General features: G+C 41.9%; 1 protein-coding gene across 3 annotated transcripts in view; it reads right to left on the minus strand.

Annotated features, from left to right (window-relative positions):
• Positions 1 to 4173: 4173 nt before the first annotated feature.
• Positions 4174 to 18267, minus strand: part of slc8a4b (solute carrier family 8 member 4b) — a 38328-nt gene continuing 24234 nt past the window's right edge. The window contains exons 11-16 of one of the 3 annotated variants that reach the window (XM_076086928.1): positions 12331 to 12421; positions 10883 to 11032; positions 9523 to 9622; positions 9180 to 9182; positions 8518 to 8790; positions 4174 to 5766 (exon numbers count right to left, since the gene is read on the minus strand). In XM_076086928.1, coding sequence (XP_075943043.1) covers positions 5390 to 5766; positions 8518 to 8790; positions 9180 to 9182; positions 9523 to 9622; positions 10883 to 11032; positions 12331 to 12421 — 994 coding nt within the window. In that variant the 3' untranslated portion in view covers positions 4174 to 5389. Of the gene's footprint in view, positions 5767 to 8517; positions 8791 to 9179; positions 9183 to 9522; positions 9623 to 10882; positions 11033 to 12300; positions 12422 to 18267 lie in introns of all 3 variants that reach the window. The other 2 variants (XM_076086929.1, XM_076086927.1) reach the window with 2 other exon arrangements.

The following is an 18267-nucleotide window of genomic DNA, read 5'->3' on the forward strand; positions in this document are numbered from 1 at the left end:
CCATTGTAAATCGTTACTATGCTAATTTGCGGTTCTACTCTCAGAGGGCCTTTTTTTTTTTACAAAGCAAAATGACTAAAACAAAACAATGGAGACAAATTGAACAATAATAAAGCATTTGTAAAATAAAAGGAGAAATTTAAATACCACATAACTATATCAAAAGCACTTTGTGACCTCATAAATAGGGCTGCATGGTATATTAATACAATGAATAGAGCGGCTAATAATAAAGAGGAATAAAAGACAGGTATAAAATAAGAAAACAGATAAATAGTCTCTCTCACACACACACACACACGAGGAATGTTTCAAAATGTGAAATGCGGCAAAGCACAAATATGTTCATGGAAATACTGGTTCTTTACAAGCTTGTTCAGTATTTTTTTTTTGCATTCAATAACAAAATCCTTGACATTATATCTTAATCTCAACTCAACGTTTAACAAAGCATACAACAGTATTGAAGAAGTAACCTCATCATGATGCGGCACTGCAGCTGAAAGTTCAGTGTCGTCAGCGTTGTAACGACACTGAGGACACTGAGGTCGTGGCCTTGGACTCTTGTCTAAATTTTGGGGTTTAAGCAAATTGGGAAGGGTGACATTCAACAATTAAGAGCATACACATGTATGATATATTTAAATGTGATGACTTATGTGGCTGCTAAATCTACATTAATAAATGACTTGTGGTCAATAAAATACCTTTGGGGTAATTATAAAGTGAATCTGACGTGACACTAACAATGTTATGCCTCCAGTTTGATCAGAATACAGATATTGTTTTACAAATAATCTTCATATTTCAAACTCAGATACATATAGTGATGTCTGTTAATACACATATGCACAGCAAATCAACCCTGAACTTACACTTACAGAGTGAAATAAACACACTTCAGTTTTCATCTCAGGCCACCACTTCAATCATTTTCCAACCAAGTTTGTGTAACATTACTGAGAAATACAGTATTCTAATAAAATAAAAATGATGAAGTAGTGTGTCTGTGTATTAATTCCCATATTGATCTCCTGTGTTTCTGCATGTACAGTATGTGTGTATATATAATATGTTAGAAAGTTACTCACATACTGTACACATGCACACACACCTGGCAAGGGACAGTACCAGGTACAATCTCCCTGCCTCTCTCTTACCGTCAAACACACACGTGCACACGCACACACACACAGACACACACATACATCGGAGGGGATCCAATTTCCAGGCATTTGTTACTGTGGGTCAGGCTGGCATTCTAACTCATTAATCTAGCATATGGGACTCAGCCAGGGACACACGGGGCGAGCCCTTATAAGGAGATTACAACACCAACGAAACAAACAAACACACTCGCACAAAGGCACAAATACGCATGTAGATTTAAGCACAGTGGATAAACATGCAAACAAGGGGAGGCACAAGGAACACACAGGAGAAAAGGATGAACATATGCATAATATATGTTGACATTTGCCCACAGAGAGAGAGAAACAAATGAATGAGAATTGTCACATTCACTAGAAGAAGGGCAAGCAGATAGAATGAGAAACATCAAAAGAGAATGACACACACACACACACGCACACACGTCTCACACACACCAGCGACAGTCAAGAAGACAACGGCTTGCAGATAGATGGTCGCTAAGCAACAGGCAAGAGACTAAAAATATGGTTGCATTTCTTCACTCACTTAAAAAGCATGTGCGCACACATACACTGAGACACACACACACACACACACACACACACACTCATTCGTCCTCCAGCAAGGCTTATCAGCCTTTAAAAAGCCTGCATTTCTAAATCAGTCCCAGTATTCTTGTGTTCCCGCGACGTCAGCAGCTCCATTAACCTGCCCACTCATTCCTCAACTGGAAACTGTTACAGAAGCTTAAAGTCATTGAGAAACATATATTTTGGCACGGCAGACGTCCTGGCTCACCAGAGGCCAGGAGCCACGCCAACAAGCCAGTCATGTCAAAACTGGCAACCGGTGGATGACCTTTGTTTTAGGGTTTACTCCTACTGCGCCCTGCAGAGACGACTATAGCAGCCGAGACAATGAAAGGATCGGGATGGTTAGTCAGACAGTTTCAGCTGGTTGATGTATTCAAACACCATGTCAACAAGTATCCAGGGCCGTACACTAGCTGAGATTGAGGACACTGTGGTCATATATTGTGTATTTTTTTCAGGGAACTTTAGATTTGTGAGGAAAGACAACATTCAACAATTGACTCTCGCTATAGGGACGACAATGTTGTTTAGCTGCAGACACTTAACATGCTGAAGTGTCTCTAGATCCAGGGCAGCTCCTCTGTGATCTGGAAACTTGTGTCTAAATTCTGGACAACAGTGTTAAAAAGCTAAGTAATATTCCTTTGAAGGAGAAAGAGCATTATAGCAGGTGGCTGATACAGGAGCTCCAAGCCCGAAAACATGTTATTCGAGGAACCATAGTCATTTTCACGATTGCTTTCGCAGATTCTACAGTTAAAGATTAGAATATTTAACTTTCTCTTTTACTTCATAGCTGACCGAGAGTGCGAGGAACTGGCGTTGCATTTAAAATGTCCCATTTGACTGGAGGGTTGACGCTTACAGGCATTTTCACCCCAGCAGATCATTGCCCCTCTGCTCCAATTCCCCACTTATCTTCCATTTGTGCCAGCAGCGACTTTAACAGGGCTGCGGACGAGCTTGTGTTGTGTTTAGCCCGGTCACGACTGAGCTGGTTTTGTAAAGCCTGCATTTACATTGAGGCTGAGAGCAGTGGGTAATTTGTCCATATTTAACAAGGCGGATGGTGGGCAGGTAAATTGTTGTTTTCAGTCCCATTTTTCTCTCAGTGAATAGGGGCAGAACAAATTGCTAAATTATTGTTTTCTCTCAGGATCTTCCTTGAAGTTTACATCGAGCTTTGTGGGCAGTTGAGGAGAAAATGGTTGCAGAGATTTTTTCTTCTTCTCTGCTGTTCTATGCAAAGGGATTACATTTAATAATTATCTGCACTGACGAACCATATGCCATCCTTTCTGTCCAGCTTCAGTCCAGCCCCTGGGCAAGGTAGCGGGGTCCACATAGCCATAATGTGAACGTGGATTCAACACAAACAATAACAAAATGGTTTGATTTCATAAGATATGTGGCATCATTTTTGATCTCACATTCACACATCCAATCAACAAACTTTTTCACAAAAACAAAAAAAAAGAGCACATCTTTTGACACAGGCTCAAATATTCCAATGCTTCAGCACATGTATCCGTAGTGTGAACACCTTGATGAATTTAGATTTGCCAGTTACTCTTTGTTTTTTTTGACTACAGCTAGCAGCTCGTGGGACTCGTGCAATGCCTGCGAGGTAAAACCGCACACTGAAAATGAACGGTGATCTGTGACAGTGTTCTTCTGATAGATCTTTGGATAACGGAGCGACTTCTGATTTTTGTTTTGAGCACAAAGAAACGTCCCGACATTACAGCTGCTGCAGAGCAGTCATGCGATATTTCAGCGCTGCCGTACATTTCCCTCAGAGCATTCGATTCTTGTCTCCGTCTGTGAATCTCTGGTTTCATGTTCACCATCTTACAGCCTTTTCCCCTGTGATGGGTTTTCTTTAAACGTCTTCTTGAACTGTTTCCCAGAGGGAAAAGGGAACACGGATTTTCCTTTTCATCCTCTGGGGGTTTTCCTTACAAAGAGGGGGACTTCACATAAATATTAAATTAAAATGAAATATCAGTGTTTTCTCACACACATCAATAAAAGTTTCTTATATTATCATGAACAATTAGAAACACTGGATATGGTCATAGTTTTCATTTGTCATCAACACTGCGGTCGCCATCATCTTCTTTGTCGTTGTCAAGGTCACAACCAGTGAGATCCTTCATTCTGATTGGTCCCAATTGTGTCTTGTTCGTTGATCTCCAGACTTTGTACTCTCCGCTCATCACACAGTTATTTTGCTTTCCAACATCTTGATCCTCCAGGTTACAGTCCATCTTCCAAACCACCTTCTTTAGCTCCAGCTCTCCATACTACAGTATAGTTATGTCTTTTTAAGTTTTACAATTGCACGGTAACAACATCAACACGTGACGCCATTGAAGTTAAAAAAAAGGGGGGGGGGGGGGGGGGGGGGGGGGGGGGGTTCTTTGTGGGATAAATGAAGCTGTTGATTGGCATAAAAGAAGAGGGATTTGGGGTTGGCTCAATTAAAAAGAGGGTTGGTTGGTGGTGACTACAGCGTTTCATTACCACAACTTTAAGACAATTCCTACAGGGGAGATAAGAGTAAGGCAAGAGGGAGGGACGGAGGAGTGTTTACAGTCTGCAGAGTGTTCGTAGGAAAGAGAGAGTACAGTATGCGAGTGTGTGTGTGTGTGTGTGTGTGTGTGTGTTGTCGGGTGGAGGGACTATTTTGCACAGTGTATTCAACAAGAGAAGGGAAAAAGACCAATTGTCAGTTTTTATCTTGCCTCTTCGCCTGCAAATTAGTGAGTGGTCCTCCACAGCAGGTTCACCTGAGGGCCCCAAAGTGTGTGTGTGTGTGTTAGTGTTAGTGTGTGTGTGTTAGTGTGCGTGTGTGTGTTTGTGTGTGTAGTTGGGGGGAGAGGGCTTAAAAGTAATAAGTCACTGGTAGCATATGATACAGTTCAGTGGGTATAATGGGAGGATCCACCAATCCCGTGACGACGAGATTGTAAAGACAGAAAAAGAGAGAGAGAGAGTGAGGAGGGGGTGTAGAATTCTTTTGCCATCTGTTCTTCTTATTCTATTATTTCCCTGGTCTCTTCATGGACTTTATTCAGACCTTTCTCTAGTTTTGTTGCCTCCAGTCTGCTCTCTCACCTTTTCACTTTTGTCTTCCACCTTTATCATTCTTCTTCATCTTCGTTGTTTCCTTCAGAGGCCGGCTGACAGCTCTCCTTGTTGTCCATCTCTTCTACTCTCCTGCTGGTTTGGCAGTATACTGGAACAATACCAGCCTTGTATATACTATTAAACAGCGTTGTCCACCGATGATCATGGATGATTTAACACCTGCAATGCAATTTTCTCATTAAATAATCTCAATTTGTCATCACTGGATAGATGATGGGTCTCCTTTCAAGAGCTGCAAATCCAAAACATGTTTGGATATAGTTTGAGATTTTTTTGTGTTTCGTGAGGAAATTCGGCTTTTCAGGAAATAAATAAATGGGAAGAAAAAAATCGAATCTGAAACACTCAAAATAGTTTTTGACAATATCGATCCACCTCTACTATTCATCTCTCGTCCGGTTCCGGTTTAAAGACTCCATCTCTCTCTCTCTCCCTCTCTCTCTTCATATTGGCAGTGGGTCTCTCTCCCTCCCCTCTCCTCTCCTCTCCATTTAAAATGGTAAATGGCAGTAGGCGTCCAGTGAAGCCAGCAAAATGTAAATCAGCCACATGGAGACGAAAAGCAGCGACGTTATCCTCTTGCATGTCCGCGGTCCGCCCAGCTCGCCGCCAGCCACCGATGCCCGCCGCCGGTACAGCAGTATCATCACACACAACAGTGCCATGATGGTGTAGAGGGTGACGGAGAAGGCCAGGTTTCCCGGGTCCACCTTGAACACCTTGCCCTTGGAGCGCCAGACGACTGCGGCGATGGTCCACGCCACGCCTATGCCAAGGAAGACGTTAACGGCGTTGGAGCCAGTGACATTGCCAATGGAGGCGTCGGCGTACTGGTCCTGGATGGCGGCAACCTTGCTGGCGAATGTGTCTGAAAGAGAAATTTAGGGATTCATCATTGTTTATGGCGTCATTTGTAAGATTCTTAATCTTACGTTTTTTATTGATCTTGTGTTTTGAAACTTTCTAGCAACTGTTTTAGGAACCTATGCCACATGAAGACATACAATATGGAAATACGTCTCATGAAAATGACTTTTAATGATTCTTTGTTAATGTCTTTCTCACAAGCCACTGTGGAAGTGACCTCAAGGTAACATCGAGTGTGAAACAATGCACGTAGAGTAGCTTAAATCTCACAACCAGGATGTGGCATACATGTACTGAATGCAAAGACAAACACAAAATACAAGCAAACGGGTGTACAAAGATCAAGGTATCGGGTATCATAGACGCCCACTATGAACCAGTTAGTGTAAATACAGTATTTACAGAAATAATTATACGTTTAATGGATAAAGAGACAGAGAAACAGGCAGGGGTAAATAATACATACAGGTTATCTAGAAAAGCTGCTTGTCAGTATGAAGTTGTACTGAATATGTATTCAACAATCTGTCAAACTGCATAGCTTGATCTTCAGCATTTCTCACCAATCTCAACGGGACATTATATTTTTTCCCTATTAATTTGCCTCTGTTGTAGAAGATCAGAAAAACACAGCTACAGCAGAATAATGAATATTGGGATAAGCAGAGTGATCATCAATCATTTCACATTCTTGGCTCCGAGTTGAAAGTAAACACAAAAAGGAGCCCTTGAATTAGTTGTTGCTAACTGTTATGCGAAGGTATTTTGCTAGTTGGTTTACCAGTGGTTTTCCCTGAAAGTATTCCTATACAGACAAATTTTTTATTTGTTCCGTTCTGTAATCCGCAGTTGTATATTCGCGTCAGTCCGAGACAGAACAGATGTAGGCCTAATTAATGCTTTTAATTGCTTTAGTTGCATATTAGTGGAGCTCTGTGGTGCTGAACAGATATTGGGTAAAAAGCACAGAGACTCTACAACTGGGTCGGCAGGGAACACCAGGGAAACAGCTGCCAGTTATTGTACGCCTGTAACGGCTTATTTCTATAAATAGACGAGTCTCAATTCTCATTTGACTGTGAGAGAGATTAGTTGAAATTCATATCCCAACATAAAAAAAAAAAAAAAAAGTCAAACTTTCTTGGGGGGGGATGAATCGTAATACCGCTGTTAGTAGACTGTAAAAAAACAAGTTTGTGTGTGTTGACACACGGGCACGTGAGATTGTGGATTTGAATCTGAGTCATGGAACTGCACATTATAGCTCCACACACAAATACACACTTACTACTGCTGGCACCACAGAAGAAGATTATACCCCCATTTAGAAAACCGTTGCATCATATTTTGCATATTCACCAAGTTTATAATGTTATATATTTGCCAGCCGTCGTGACTTACCTTCCTAAAGACCCTATTTACAAAACAATACGTGGTATTTTCAGAAACAGTGTTACCTGATTCCAGACCTCTGTTAGTAACTGTAATGTGAATTGGATCATGCCCTAGTACAAAGTAGTACTGTGCCAGTATGAAGACAATCTGTGATCACTACAGGATTCGTTCACCACTAACGCAAACCTCTTCAACGTGTAGCAGTTCACGGCATTCAATCCTCCGATCGGCATTTGTCCTCTAATTGCCTGAATCTGCAAATCTGGTGTAAATTGGCTGGATAATCCTTTGGGGGTCTCCTTTGTAATAATGCAGAAAAGCATTTATGACTCAAAGGAGGGAAGGGTGCAAGTCAGGGAGTGGGAAACAAGAGAGAGGAGAGGAATGTCTAACAAGCTTTAAGGCGATCACAATGACACACATATACTCTACACACACACACACACACTCTCACAAGGAAGTTATAATGACCAAAGGGACCTGCCACACTAAAACTTGCATCACCTCGACAGAGTAAACACATTTTCAGCCAAACACACCTGGTTACCGCAGCACACAGGTCAGAATGATGGATGATACAACAGTGGAAACACAACATCCAATAAGAGGAGGGGAGCGAGGGAGGGATGAGTCAGGTAACACCAAGTCAGAATAATAAATTGACCGGGATGGGGCACAAGAGCAAGCGTAACAGATAAGTGAGATGGGATATGAGAATGTGAGAGAGGGAGGAGGGAACAGACACAACAAAGAAGAGTGAAAGAGATTCAGAACAGGGAAAGCAAGAAAAGCCAACAGATGAACATGTGACTTGTGATAGGACAAACACACCGATAATGGAAATCAAATCTCTTTTTACAGCCTCAAAAATCCGACACACGGCATAATATGGCTGCTGAAGGAATTGATTCAGACCTCGCCTCAAGCGTTGCAGGAGCATGGAGGAGTAGCAAAAGGAGCTTTTTCTATAAATCATTTGATGGAGAAAAAATAAAACGGCTGACAAGAGGAATGAGGCAGGGAATTGAATTAAAGCCTTGAGACCAAGCGTCCCCCTCCAGGCGGAGACCAGCTCAGGCTGAAGGCTCGGTGATGGAGCCGGCCTTTTTACAATTCAATTTTTATTTCCAGCCGGCTTGCCGACTGCTATTGAAATCAGATGGAGGAGAGAGGCTAAGTCTTCCTCTATTATGGGTTTGTTTGTTTGTCTGTCACATTGGAAATTTGGGAAAAATATGCATCACATTTCATATGCTTGACTGTTATGTAATGTCAGTAAGGAAATGTGTACCATGAACACAAGGTGAACTGATTTGCCTCCATCACTCGACAGACTTATTAAAACACCCTCGCTCACCTGGCACTGATGTTCCCAGCGCCACAAACACCACCGCTGTCACCGAGTCCTTCAGTCCTATCGTGCAGCCGAAGTGTGACGCCAGATCGCCGGTGACCGCCGTCAGGACGCCGATGAGCGATATGGAGACGATGAAGCAGGCCCAGCCATTCCAGTACTCCGTGGGCGGGACGAAGGCGAACAGAACCTTCCAGAAGACGGTGAGGAAGTGCATGATGTAGTCGAAGCAGGACGGCAGCCGCTCTTCGCCGCTCTCCTCGTCGTCGTCGTCTCCTTTGGTTGCAGATGGCGATTCAAACGTTGACGAGAGAGACAGATAGAGAGGAAGAGCAGAGAGACAATTGAACGAGAGGAGTGATGGACATAAACTATACAAGGTTTAACGTCAAAGGCAGGAGACAGATGGAGCTTTAGCAAGAATTTATCCTGATGCAGTAGGATAAAAAGCTCTCACATAAAAGGAAAAGTTATACTATGATAGTATACTTCTTCAGGACTGTTTGTCGGATAGCTTTGGAAAACCCCACACCGTTCCAAGGAGGAATAGGGGAGACTGTCACTGGTCGCCGCTGTTCACCAGAACAGCTAGTAATAACCTATCCGCAAATTGTTCATACAAATATCTTTAAAACTTTGTGCCAGGCCAGGCCAGCTGTTTCCACCTGCTTCCAGTCATTGTGCTGTGATATGCTAGTACAGTGTGGATCTTTTATCCCTCGCCAAGACCCACTGTGTTTCCTTAAAGCACGACTAAAGAATACTATGCTCGGTCTCGTGTTAACAAAGAATAAATTGGAAAAAAGCCTGTATTGGATATTTAGGATCAGCAATGAAACCTGCACAACAATTACACCATCAATAGATCGATAGGAATGCAGCAAAAGGTTCAAAATAAAATGCTGTTGCAAACCTGAAAGAAATGTACTTTTTTTTATCATCCAACAGCTTTTCAAAATGAAAAGACTGGTTTGTATGTGTGTGTCTGTGTGTGTGTGTGTGTGTTACCTGCACTGACAGTTACAGCACTGACAAACTGCTCCCGCCAGCTGCTGCTTCCCACCACCAAGGCCAGGTTTGTCTTCTTGATCAACTTATCTACTGTACTCTACAGACAGACAGACACACACACACACACACACACATTCACAAAGCAAATAGGCAAGTGCATACAGACCAGGCAGAACAGGAAAGACATAACCCTCAAGTTGTTAATTCACTCGCAGTCACAGAGAACAGGAAAACCTTTCATTTAGCATAATTAGCATAACTCAGCTGACAAGACTTTGTGAGGAGAAAACCCTGCATAGTTTATTATTATCTAATAAGTGAGACACTACATTAGAAAAACACAAGATATACTGTATATTAGTAGTCTCAACAAGAGATTTTAAATCAATTCCAGTGTTCACAATTAAGGATTTATATAATGGAATGTGATACTGGACCCAGACACCATTACAAACATGCACTATTGCACAGTAGCAGATGGAAGAACTAGCATTGCATGCACAAGCAAACTAAAAAAGGGACAAAGATAGATAACCTTTTCAGACCACCAAAGAAGCGTATGTACTGCTCTCTGCACAGGCGCACACACACACACACACACACACACACACACACACACACACACACACACACACACACACACACACACACACGTACAAAATGACACAAATGGACAAAAAAGAAAATGAAATGTGCAACAAAAATATGATTGGGTATGAATCACAGATTAGAGACTAAATCATACGGAAATGAACAGGTTGAAAATGAAGCAACACACATGGCATGACGATGAGCAATGTAATGAAAGCTGAATGTGAGACAGACGCCTTTAGTTTAAGCTGCATACAAGAAATGTCAAGTTGTCTGTAGTGATCAATGGCTAAATTATAAAACTGATCAAATTTGAAAATGCACTTCGTCTAATATACAATATTTATTACACGACAAAGCCAATATATTTTCTAATTTGCTGGATGAATGGTCGACCAACAACGTCCCTTCTTCTACAGCCAGTTCTGCACTGAAACAAGACGACGGCTCACTTTAAATAAATGATTTGCTTTCTTTTGCATGTCTGCCATCAAAATGACGAGCAGCTCATCAGAGAGTCCATTACGTGCCAACAGAATGACTCGTTCATCCTTTGGACCGGGGCACTTCCCTTCAAACCGGTTTAGATCCAATTTGTAATTGAAGCCAGTTCACTTTTTAGGTTGATATTCAATGCAGTTGACTTGATGACTGCCAAACTGGTGGTTATTGTTATTTAAACGTGACTAGCTGGCGCTGCACTCTGCAGAGCTTCTAAAATACAAAATGAAAGGGAACACTTACACGCACATATGCACACGCTTACCTTAAACTCGTAGGACTCTTCTATGATCACTTCTACTTGGGTGTTTTCGCCCAAACTGGGACAGCCCATCTTGGCCACTTCCTCCTCCTCTGCTCCCACCAATGGCTTGTTCTCATTGGAGTCACCTAGAGTGACCACAGAGATGAACGGGTCAGTGTTGCCATATAGGGTCGGTGTAACTGTGCAGAAGTTATGCAGTACCAACCTAAACAAATCCAATTAAAAGTAGTCATTCTTCACTTTCTATCTTTCGATTACCATATGCTCCACTCTTCATCCATTTGTCTCCTCCCTCCCTCTTCACACACAGTGACAGATATTAATTGAGTCAGCCGTTATCAGTGTAGACCTGCTGTAATTGAAAAGCAGTGTGCAGGATTGTGTGTGGCTCGGTGTGTTTCTGTGTGTGAATGTCAGTCAACGAGCTTTGGGACGGTCGTATTAACACAATTATATTTCCTCTGTCATGAAACATGCCACAGGCTGTTGGCTCTGTATGCCTGACATTGAGAGTGTAGACCTTTACACCACTATGGTTTGACACCTTTTCTACAGAGGAGGCGTAGTGTGAACAGCTCGTTAGCACTGTCTACAAAGGGAGCGTTCAGGCACAGTATTCTTTGTCTTTTCTGTCATCTTGTAAATGTTTAAATCTTGTGGAAATTCAACAGAAATGTCAAAGCAGAACAAGCTGCAGAAGTTGACTTATTGACTCTCGGCGCTGGTTCTCTTTAGCCTTCAGTCACCTGCCAAAGATTAGCTGTCTGCCTGCTGGAATGAGCCTTTTAAAATTTCAACTAAAGCTTTCTACTTTCTTAAAAAGTTGAAGGGCTGACATGTGACGGGCTCAGAAAGTGGGAAATGACGGTGAGGACGAGGAACCTGATCAAAAAAGTTCATTAGGCAGGAATGAACTGCAAATTGTATTCAATTTGGTCTCTTACTTTACAGAATTCTTTGCAATTATGACCACAGTCCAATAGTGAAGTGATTTCAGACACAAATATAGATGCTTCCTGGCTAATAAATAAACAAATGTATGTATATGGTAACTGATTGTGGTTATCATTCTTGGGTCCAACGTGCAGCGTAAAGGAAGCTGTCATTTCAAAAACACCTCACAGCTGAAGCCCAGTGTTCTTAAAATCCTTTCCAAGCCACGTCCATGCTTCAATGTGAAATCTTTCCCAAGTTAATCTGACTTCAGATCGGTGGTTTCAGACAATCAATGCAAGTCTGACACTGTTTATAAGAGACGTGTGTGCAGGAGGCCCCGAGACTTAAATAAAGACTCCATTCTGTCTGTCACTGTGTTCCCCCTCCTGGCTTCTAGATATTGTCTGTGAACAGCCACACACACACACACACACACACACACACACACACACACACACACATAAACACATAAACACATAAACACAAAGACACCCACCGTGTTTCTGCCCTATCTCCAACAGAACAGGCTCTCCCAGCTCGACGGTGAAGGTCTTGTTCTTCTCATACTCCTCATCATCAATTATCTTCACCTCGATGATCTTCCTGTTAAAAAGCGAAGAGAAGGATGAGACTTGGCGAGTGTATCCCAGATCATTAACCTTTATAGTTTGAAGATCTCCCTTATAATAAGAGTTTTCATAGCTAATGTATTCAGACCAGTCCATTAAAACTGGGAAAGTCTCCCCCGTCAGAATGTAATTAGACAGACAGGTCATTGCTGCTGCTGCTACAGGATCTCCTGACTATCAAAACCTATTAGCTAACCTTAAGTAACAAACAAGATGCATCACAAGAAAATGAACAGCCTCTGAAAAGAGGAAGCTTGAAGCCCAAGTTGACATTGCTCAGTGGGACACTATGTGGCTGCTTTCTTCCCCTCATTATGTTTTTCTCCAGTTGATGGTGATGCAATGCACCGCCACACTTGAGACATTTTTTAGATTTTCAGAGCACCCAGGGGAGAGCCCTAATGCAGCGAAAAGAGTTTTAAGGTGGTGCGTACCACAACCTGACCGTAACAAGTAAATTGGAAATAAAGCTGTGGGGGTATAAAAAAAAAAATATATATATATATATAGCAGTGCGAGCAGTGTCTCAGTAGACTGAGAAAAAAAGATGAAATGGCATTGTTATTACATCTGTCAGTGTATTTACAGGCAGAGAATCCTTTAATGTAAACTTTGATTGGAAGGTTTTAAAAAACACTTTATTGGACAAGAAAAGTCAAAGATATTTAACATACTGTATATTTGTCAATCTATCGTTTTAGGAAAAGAGTATTTGGAAAAAGTGGAAAGATGGATGTCTGTCAGCTCGATACTTTAAGGATACACTAGATGTAATAAAGAAGGCTGACAGTTAAGAAAGTATTTCACTGCTGTCAAATTGGTGCTGGTATGCATCTTTTGTATTGGCTGATAATGTCTTCAGTATGAATAAAAGAGACATTTTGGTCCTTCTATATGGAAATCACATCTGTTTGGTCTCCTTCTGGTCTGTTTCACGCAGAGTATATAATCTTCATCTCAACAATCCATCTGTATGTGACAGATAAAGAGGAAGAGCGAGTGTTCATTTCCACCCGGTTGTGTCATCATATGCTTCACTGTCAGCCATGTTGGCTCCGACACCACAAACAGGCTTCGGCTCAACAAAGAAAAACAGGAAGGAGGAGGGGAATGTGAGAGAGCGATGGCGGTGACGTGTGGAGAAGTGGAAGCACATTGTTTTCAACGGTGAGCTGTCACAGCAACAGAGGATACAACTGGCTGGATTTGCCATTTCCAGCATCACATCAGGTTGAGCGGCCAATTCTCAGCAACGGTCGAAAAAGATATGAAAGTTGTTTCGTCAGATGTGAAACAAGAGAGGGAAGAAATAAAGTACATGTATATCCATTGAGTGGAGGATGAGGGGGAAGAAAGAAATGAAATATCTGTTATATTGCCGTTTTCTTTTCTTTAAAATAATTTCCAGTCATCTGTCTGTAGTAACATGTTAGCAGAAAAGGAAAGATTGACAGGTGTAGCAACAGTAACTACAGGGGGCGGGGCTTAACGTGCTGCCAACTAACAGTGAGTTGGAAGAGGAAAGACAGAGGTAAGAGAATAGGGACTGAAAGAGGAGTATGATTAATGCATGGACTCCACTGAGATGTGGAGGGTTACGACTCAATACACACACACACACACACACACACAAATCATAATACCTCCAACGGTCAGGATCATGCACACAGTGGATATGTATACTCATGTTTTTCATGCCGCACATCACACACATTACGCAGTCTGTGGTTTGTATGAACAAACAGCCAGCCCCCCCCCCTCCTTTGTGCCCACGCTCACTAATACCACAAAAATCCACACACATACACAAACAATACAGTACAAAAACATGATACCTGTGAAAACATGTTCCTTGGGGGATTCATACACATATGTATTCATTAATTTAGCCAATTAACACATGCAGACAACACACACACACACACACACACACACACACACTCGCTGCAGTGCTTTCATTATTCATAGTTGGTGCTGGCTGTTGCAGCTCTTCCATCTGTGCCCTTCTCTCTCCATCTCCATCTCAGCCCTTCTCTTTTAGTCCCCTCTTACCCTCATCTTCCCATTATCACATAAAGATGGCTATGTAATTCCATCGTCCAGTTGTTCCAGACTGAAATATCTCAACAACTCTTTGATGGATTACCATTACATCTGGTTCAGGTCGTCGTGGTTCCCAGAGGCTGAATCCTAAAGACCCGGGTGATCCCCACACTTTTCCTCTCGCACCATCATGAGACATTAAAGTTTTGAGTGAAATGTTTGAACAACTGATGGAAATTGGAAATTGTTACAGATGTTGACGCCCCCCTCAGGATGAACTATACTTGCTTTGGTGATTCACAAACTTCCTATCTAGCATATTCAGGTCCAAATGTTAATTTTCCAATACTGCAAAACTGTGCAAAACCAGGACTAACTTCTGAGGGAAGTGTAGTTTTGTTTTGAGTGTTAAGGTGAAGTCTCTCCTGCTGAGTCGTGTACAATTTCATTGCAAAATGATTCCAGATGTGGACATGTACTCCTGCCTTCATGAAATACAGATACACGCCTAAAAACAATACATTGCTTATCTTATAACATTTCTCTCTCTCTGTCTTGTCTTCTTTTTTTATTTCTACCACCTGCTCCCCAGACAGCCTCAATGCCCCGGTGTGTCAACAGACAAAACACAGATACACACATCCCGAGTTCAACCAGCACAGAACTTGCACTGCCAGAAATAGAGAGTGAAAAAAGGCAGAGTGACAGAGTCAAAAAATGTCAACAAAGGGTATTGTTGATTGAAAAGCCCTGAACACAATCAAGACGGCTATATATCAATTTAATGGATATGTTTCATATTGCCGCAAAGAGTGTGTGTGTGTGTGTGTGTTTGTTTGCATGTGGCCCTAAAGTTGTTACGGAAGTGAATGATTGAGCCACAGTTTGATTTGATTAGTTGGGACCTCATCGCATTACTTAATGGAACTCTCTTTATATCTCTGTCTCCATCTCTTTCCTTTTTCCTTCTGGCTCCACTTCTACTTTTGATTTACAACCACTGGAAGCTGCGTCTCTATGTGTGTGTGTGCGTGTGTGCGCGTGTGTGTTTATATGTGTTTTCAGGCATTGAAAGCCTACCATATTTGCAGGTGCTGTGGGCCTGTGAGAGACAGAGCACTTTAGAGAACCACAGCAGCAAACAACTCATTTCCTTGAGTGAGGTTGATTTATAAACACACTCACGTTTTACCGTTTCTGCTTCTGGCGGAACCTCTAAATCTCTCTCTCACACACACACACAAGTGAGAGAATTCCCGCTACACAGTAAAATAGAGATCATAAAAATGTTATAGAACAATGCAAGCCACAAGGTCGTTGTTTTCCTTAAGCTAAGCCCCTCTGCTTGGCTCTTTAATGAAACAGTGAGAAAGATGGAGAGGATGAAGACATGCATATTCTGCAGATGACCACAAGGATTGTAACAGTCAACAAAAAAACTGGATTACAGTGATTTGATTACAGTCCAGATACCTGTGAGGTTATAATCACATTACACTTACCTTACTTGATTATACCGACAGTATATGGAGTTAATGCACTGTGAGCTGCAGGCTGCCAGCTCTACTTTCACTTGTTTGGTAAAAAGCTGCACTAACCATAGAGTGTATATAAGAAGTGGAATTGGTCACTCATGATGTCACTCATTTGTTCGTGGACTACGGTTCTGAAGCCTCGAGTTCGGCATTTTGGCCGTGGCCATCTTGTTTTTTTGGAACCAAAGGTGACACAAGAGGGTGAACGTAAGTAACAATGGAAAACCGAACAGGACTTTTTTTAGGCAACCAGAAATGTACAACTGAGTTTCATGAACGGGAAAACACACTGTGTTAAATTTGTAAGACGATTAACATAGACCACTCTCAGACCAACGGACGCCGTGTCAATTAGAAGGTTAGAGCCATGCTCTAAAGTATACCCTACTTTATCGTCTATTTAACTCTAAGTGGAACATTCATTTACCAAATGAACCTCATTGAATTACGTTTACTGAGGTAATACATCAAGTGAGAAGTGTGGTCATTTTCTTAGAGACTTCTATACAATCGGACTTCTTTTTGCAACCAGAGAAGTCGCCCTGTGATGGCCTTTTAGAAAGAATGCAAGTCTAAGTCACTACACTACACTAACACTTCAATTATGTTAATTGGCAACCGTGACATCCAGCTTTAGAGATCAAATCTTTTTTTTTTTTTTTTTACTTCATCAGTTGTGCTTCTAAGGATACAGCATTCACTGAACGAGTATCAGCATCCAATGCGTCTTTCTGTGTGAAGTTATATCCACATCTGACACTTCTAAATATGACAGTTTGTTTGACGTTCTCCTTCTGCAGAAGTACCTGCACTTCAGGAGCCTTGACGTTTTTTTTTAGCATTTGGAGTTCAGTTTGGAGTTTTATGTGGATCATAAAAGGGCATGAGACGTGGTTCATTCCTCTCATCTGAATGGCGGGAGCAAAACCAACAAAACAATTTGAGGCAGGCCAACTGGGAGAGTAGAAGAGAGAGAGAAAAAGAAAGCTCTAAGGGAAAGATATTACCCCTCTCAAGCATATTATGGAATGCTTAATGAGAAACAACACAAAACACACACACACACTGTTTCTACCACATAAACACTATGTGGTCTCCAGCTGTGGCGAGTAATAAAGTTGCATCTCTGGTGTGTGTGTGGGATGACAGAGATGGATCGGTGCATGAGATGATTTGAGTTTTGAGGTTTGAGGAGAGGGACAGAGGAAGATATGAGGCGGGAGTATAGGCTGAGAGAGAAGGTAGGAGAGGAAGGACAATAAGATAGAATGCGGCAGATGAGGAAGGGTGTGAGGCAAGAGAAGATGAAGTGAGAGAGAAAACAGACAAACTGAGAAGAGACAGTAGGAAATGAAAAGATAGAGGTTCCGCCTGCGGCTCACATGGGAAATTCAATAAAGTCCGGGCACAAGTCACCCTCAGACAGTCAAACACATGGATGACACTGTTTGGTTCTCCACCAAAGGGTATCACAAGAAGGGGATTTATCTTTACTTATTTACATGCTGCATTCAGGGTATTTTAGGAGCCAATAATTCATAGTTGTTGGCACAGCTGTTGCGTGGCTGCTACAGATGCTACTTCTGGGTACACTCACATTACAAACGTTTAATAAATATACACAGACAATCAAAATTAAGAGCTAAGATTTTTTAGAGAAATAACCGAAACTTGATATATTGCTTACATTACGTTGATTTCTTTTTCATCCAGAATTTACAAGAAGACACTTACAGTTCAGATTACAATGTAGATATTGTTTCATAAAGCACATAATGTTGGTAATGGAAATACAACATTATATTTCCTGATTTTCCAATGGAGTTCCGTTTTTTAGATTTCTGTTTTGTGATCTCGCATAGTCCCCGAATGCACATTCACCTTCGTATGCACAACACGACCCGATTACGGATGACACATTATGCCGTTGATGCGTGAAGCCCTAAACTGAACTATAATCCAATTGCTGGGTATAAGGGGCATCAACTGTATTGTGGAACAGCCATAGCACCCTGATGGGGAAATATAACAATCCAGCTTCAATCAGCCCCATCTGTAAACAGCCTCTGCAGGCATCCAGGAAGCAGAGGAAGAAGGGTTAGAAGAGACAGATAGGATGAAGCAATCAAAGTCGCTTGCACCATACTGTATATATTGTAGATGCCTGAGTCTGTCCTCTGATCAGTCCCGGATAGCACGCACATGCATGCACACCAACGCCTTCCCATCTGCATTACGTTGT

This window comes from Anarhichas minor, unplaced genomic scaffold (assembly GCF_050575085.1).
Source record: "Anarhichas minor isolate MPS153535 unplaced genomic scaffold, ASM5057508v1 ptg000009l, whole genome shotgun sequence".
In the NCBI taxonomy this organism is placed as follows: Eukaryota; Metazoa; Chordata; class Actinopteri; order Perciformes; family Anarhichadidae; genus Anarhichas; species Anarhichas minor.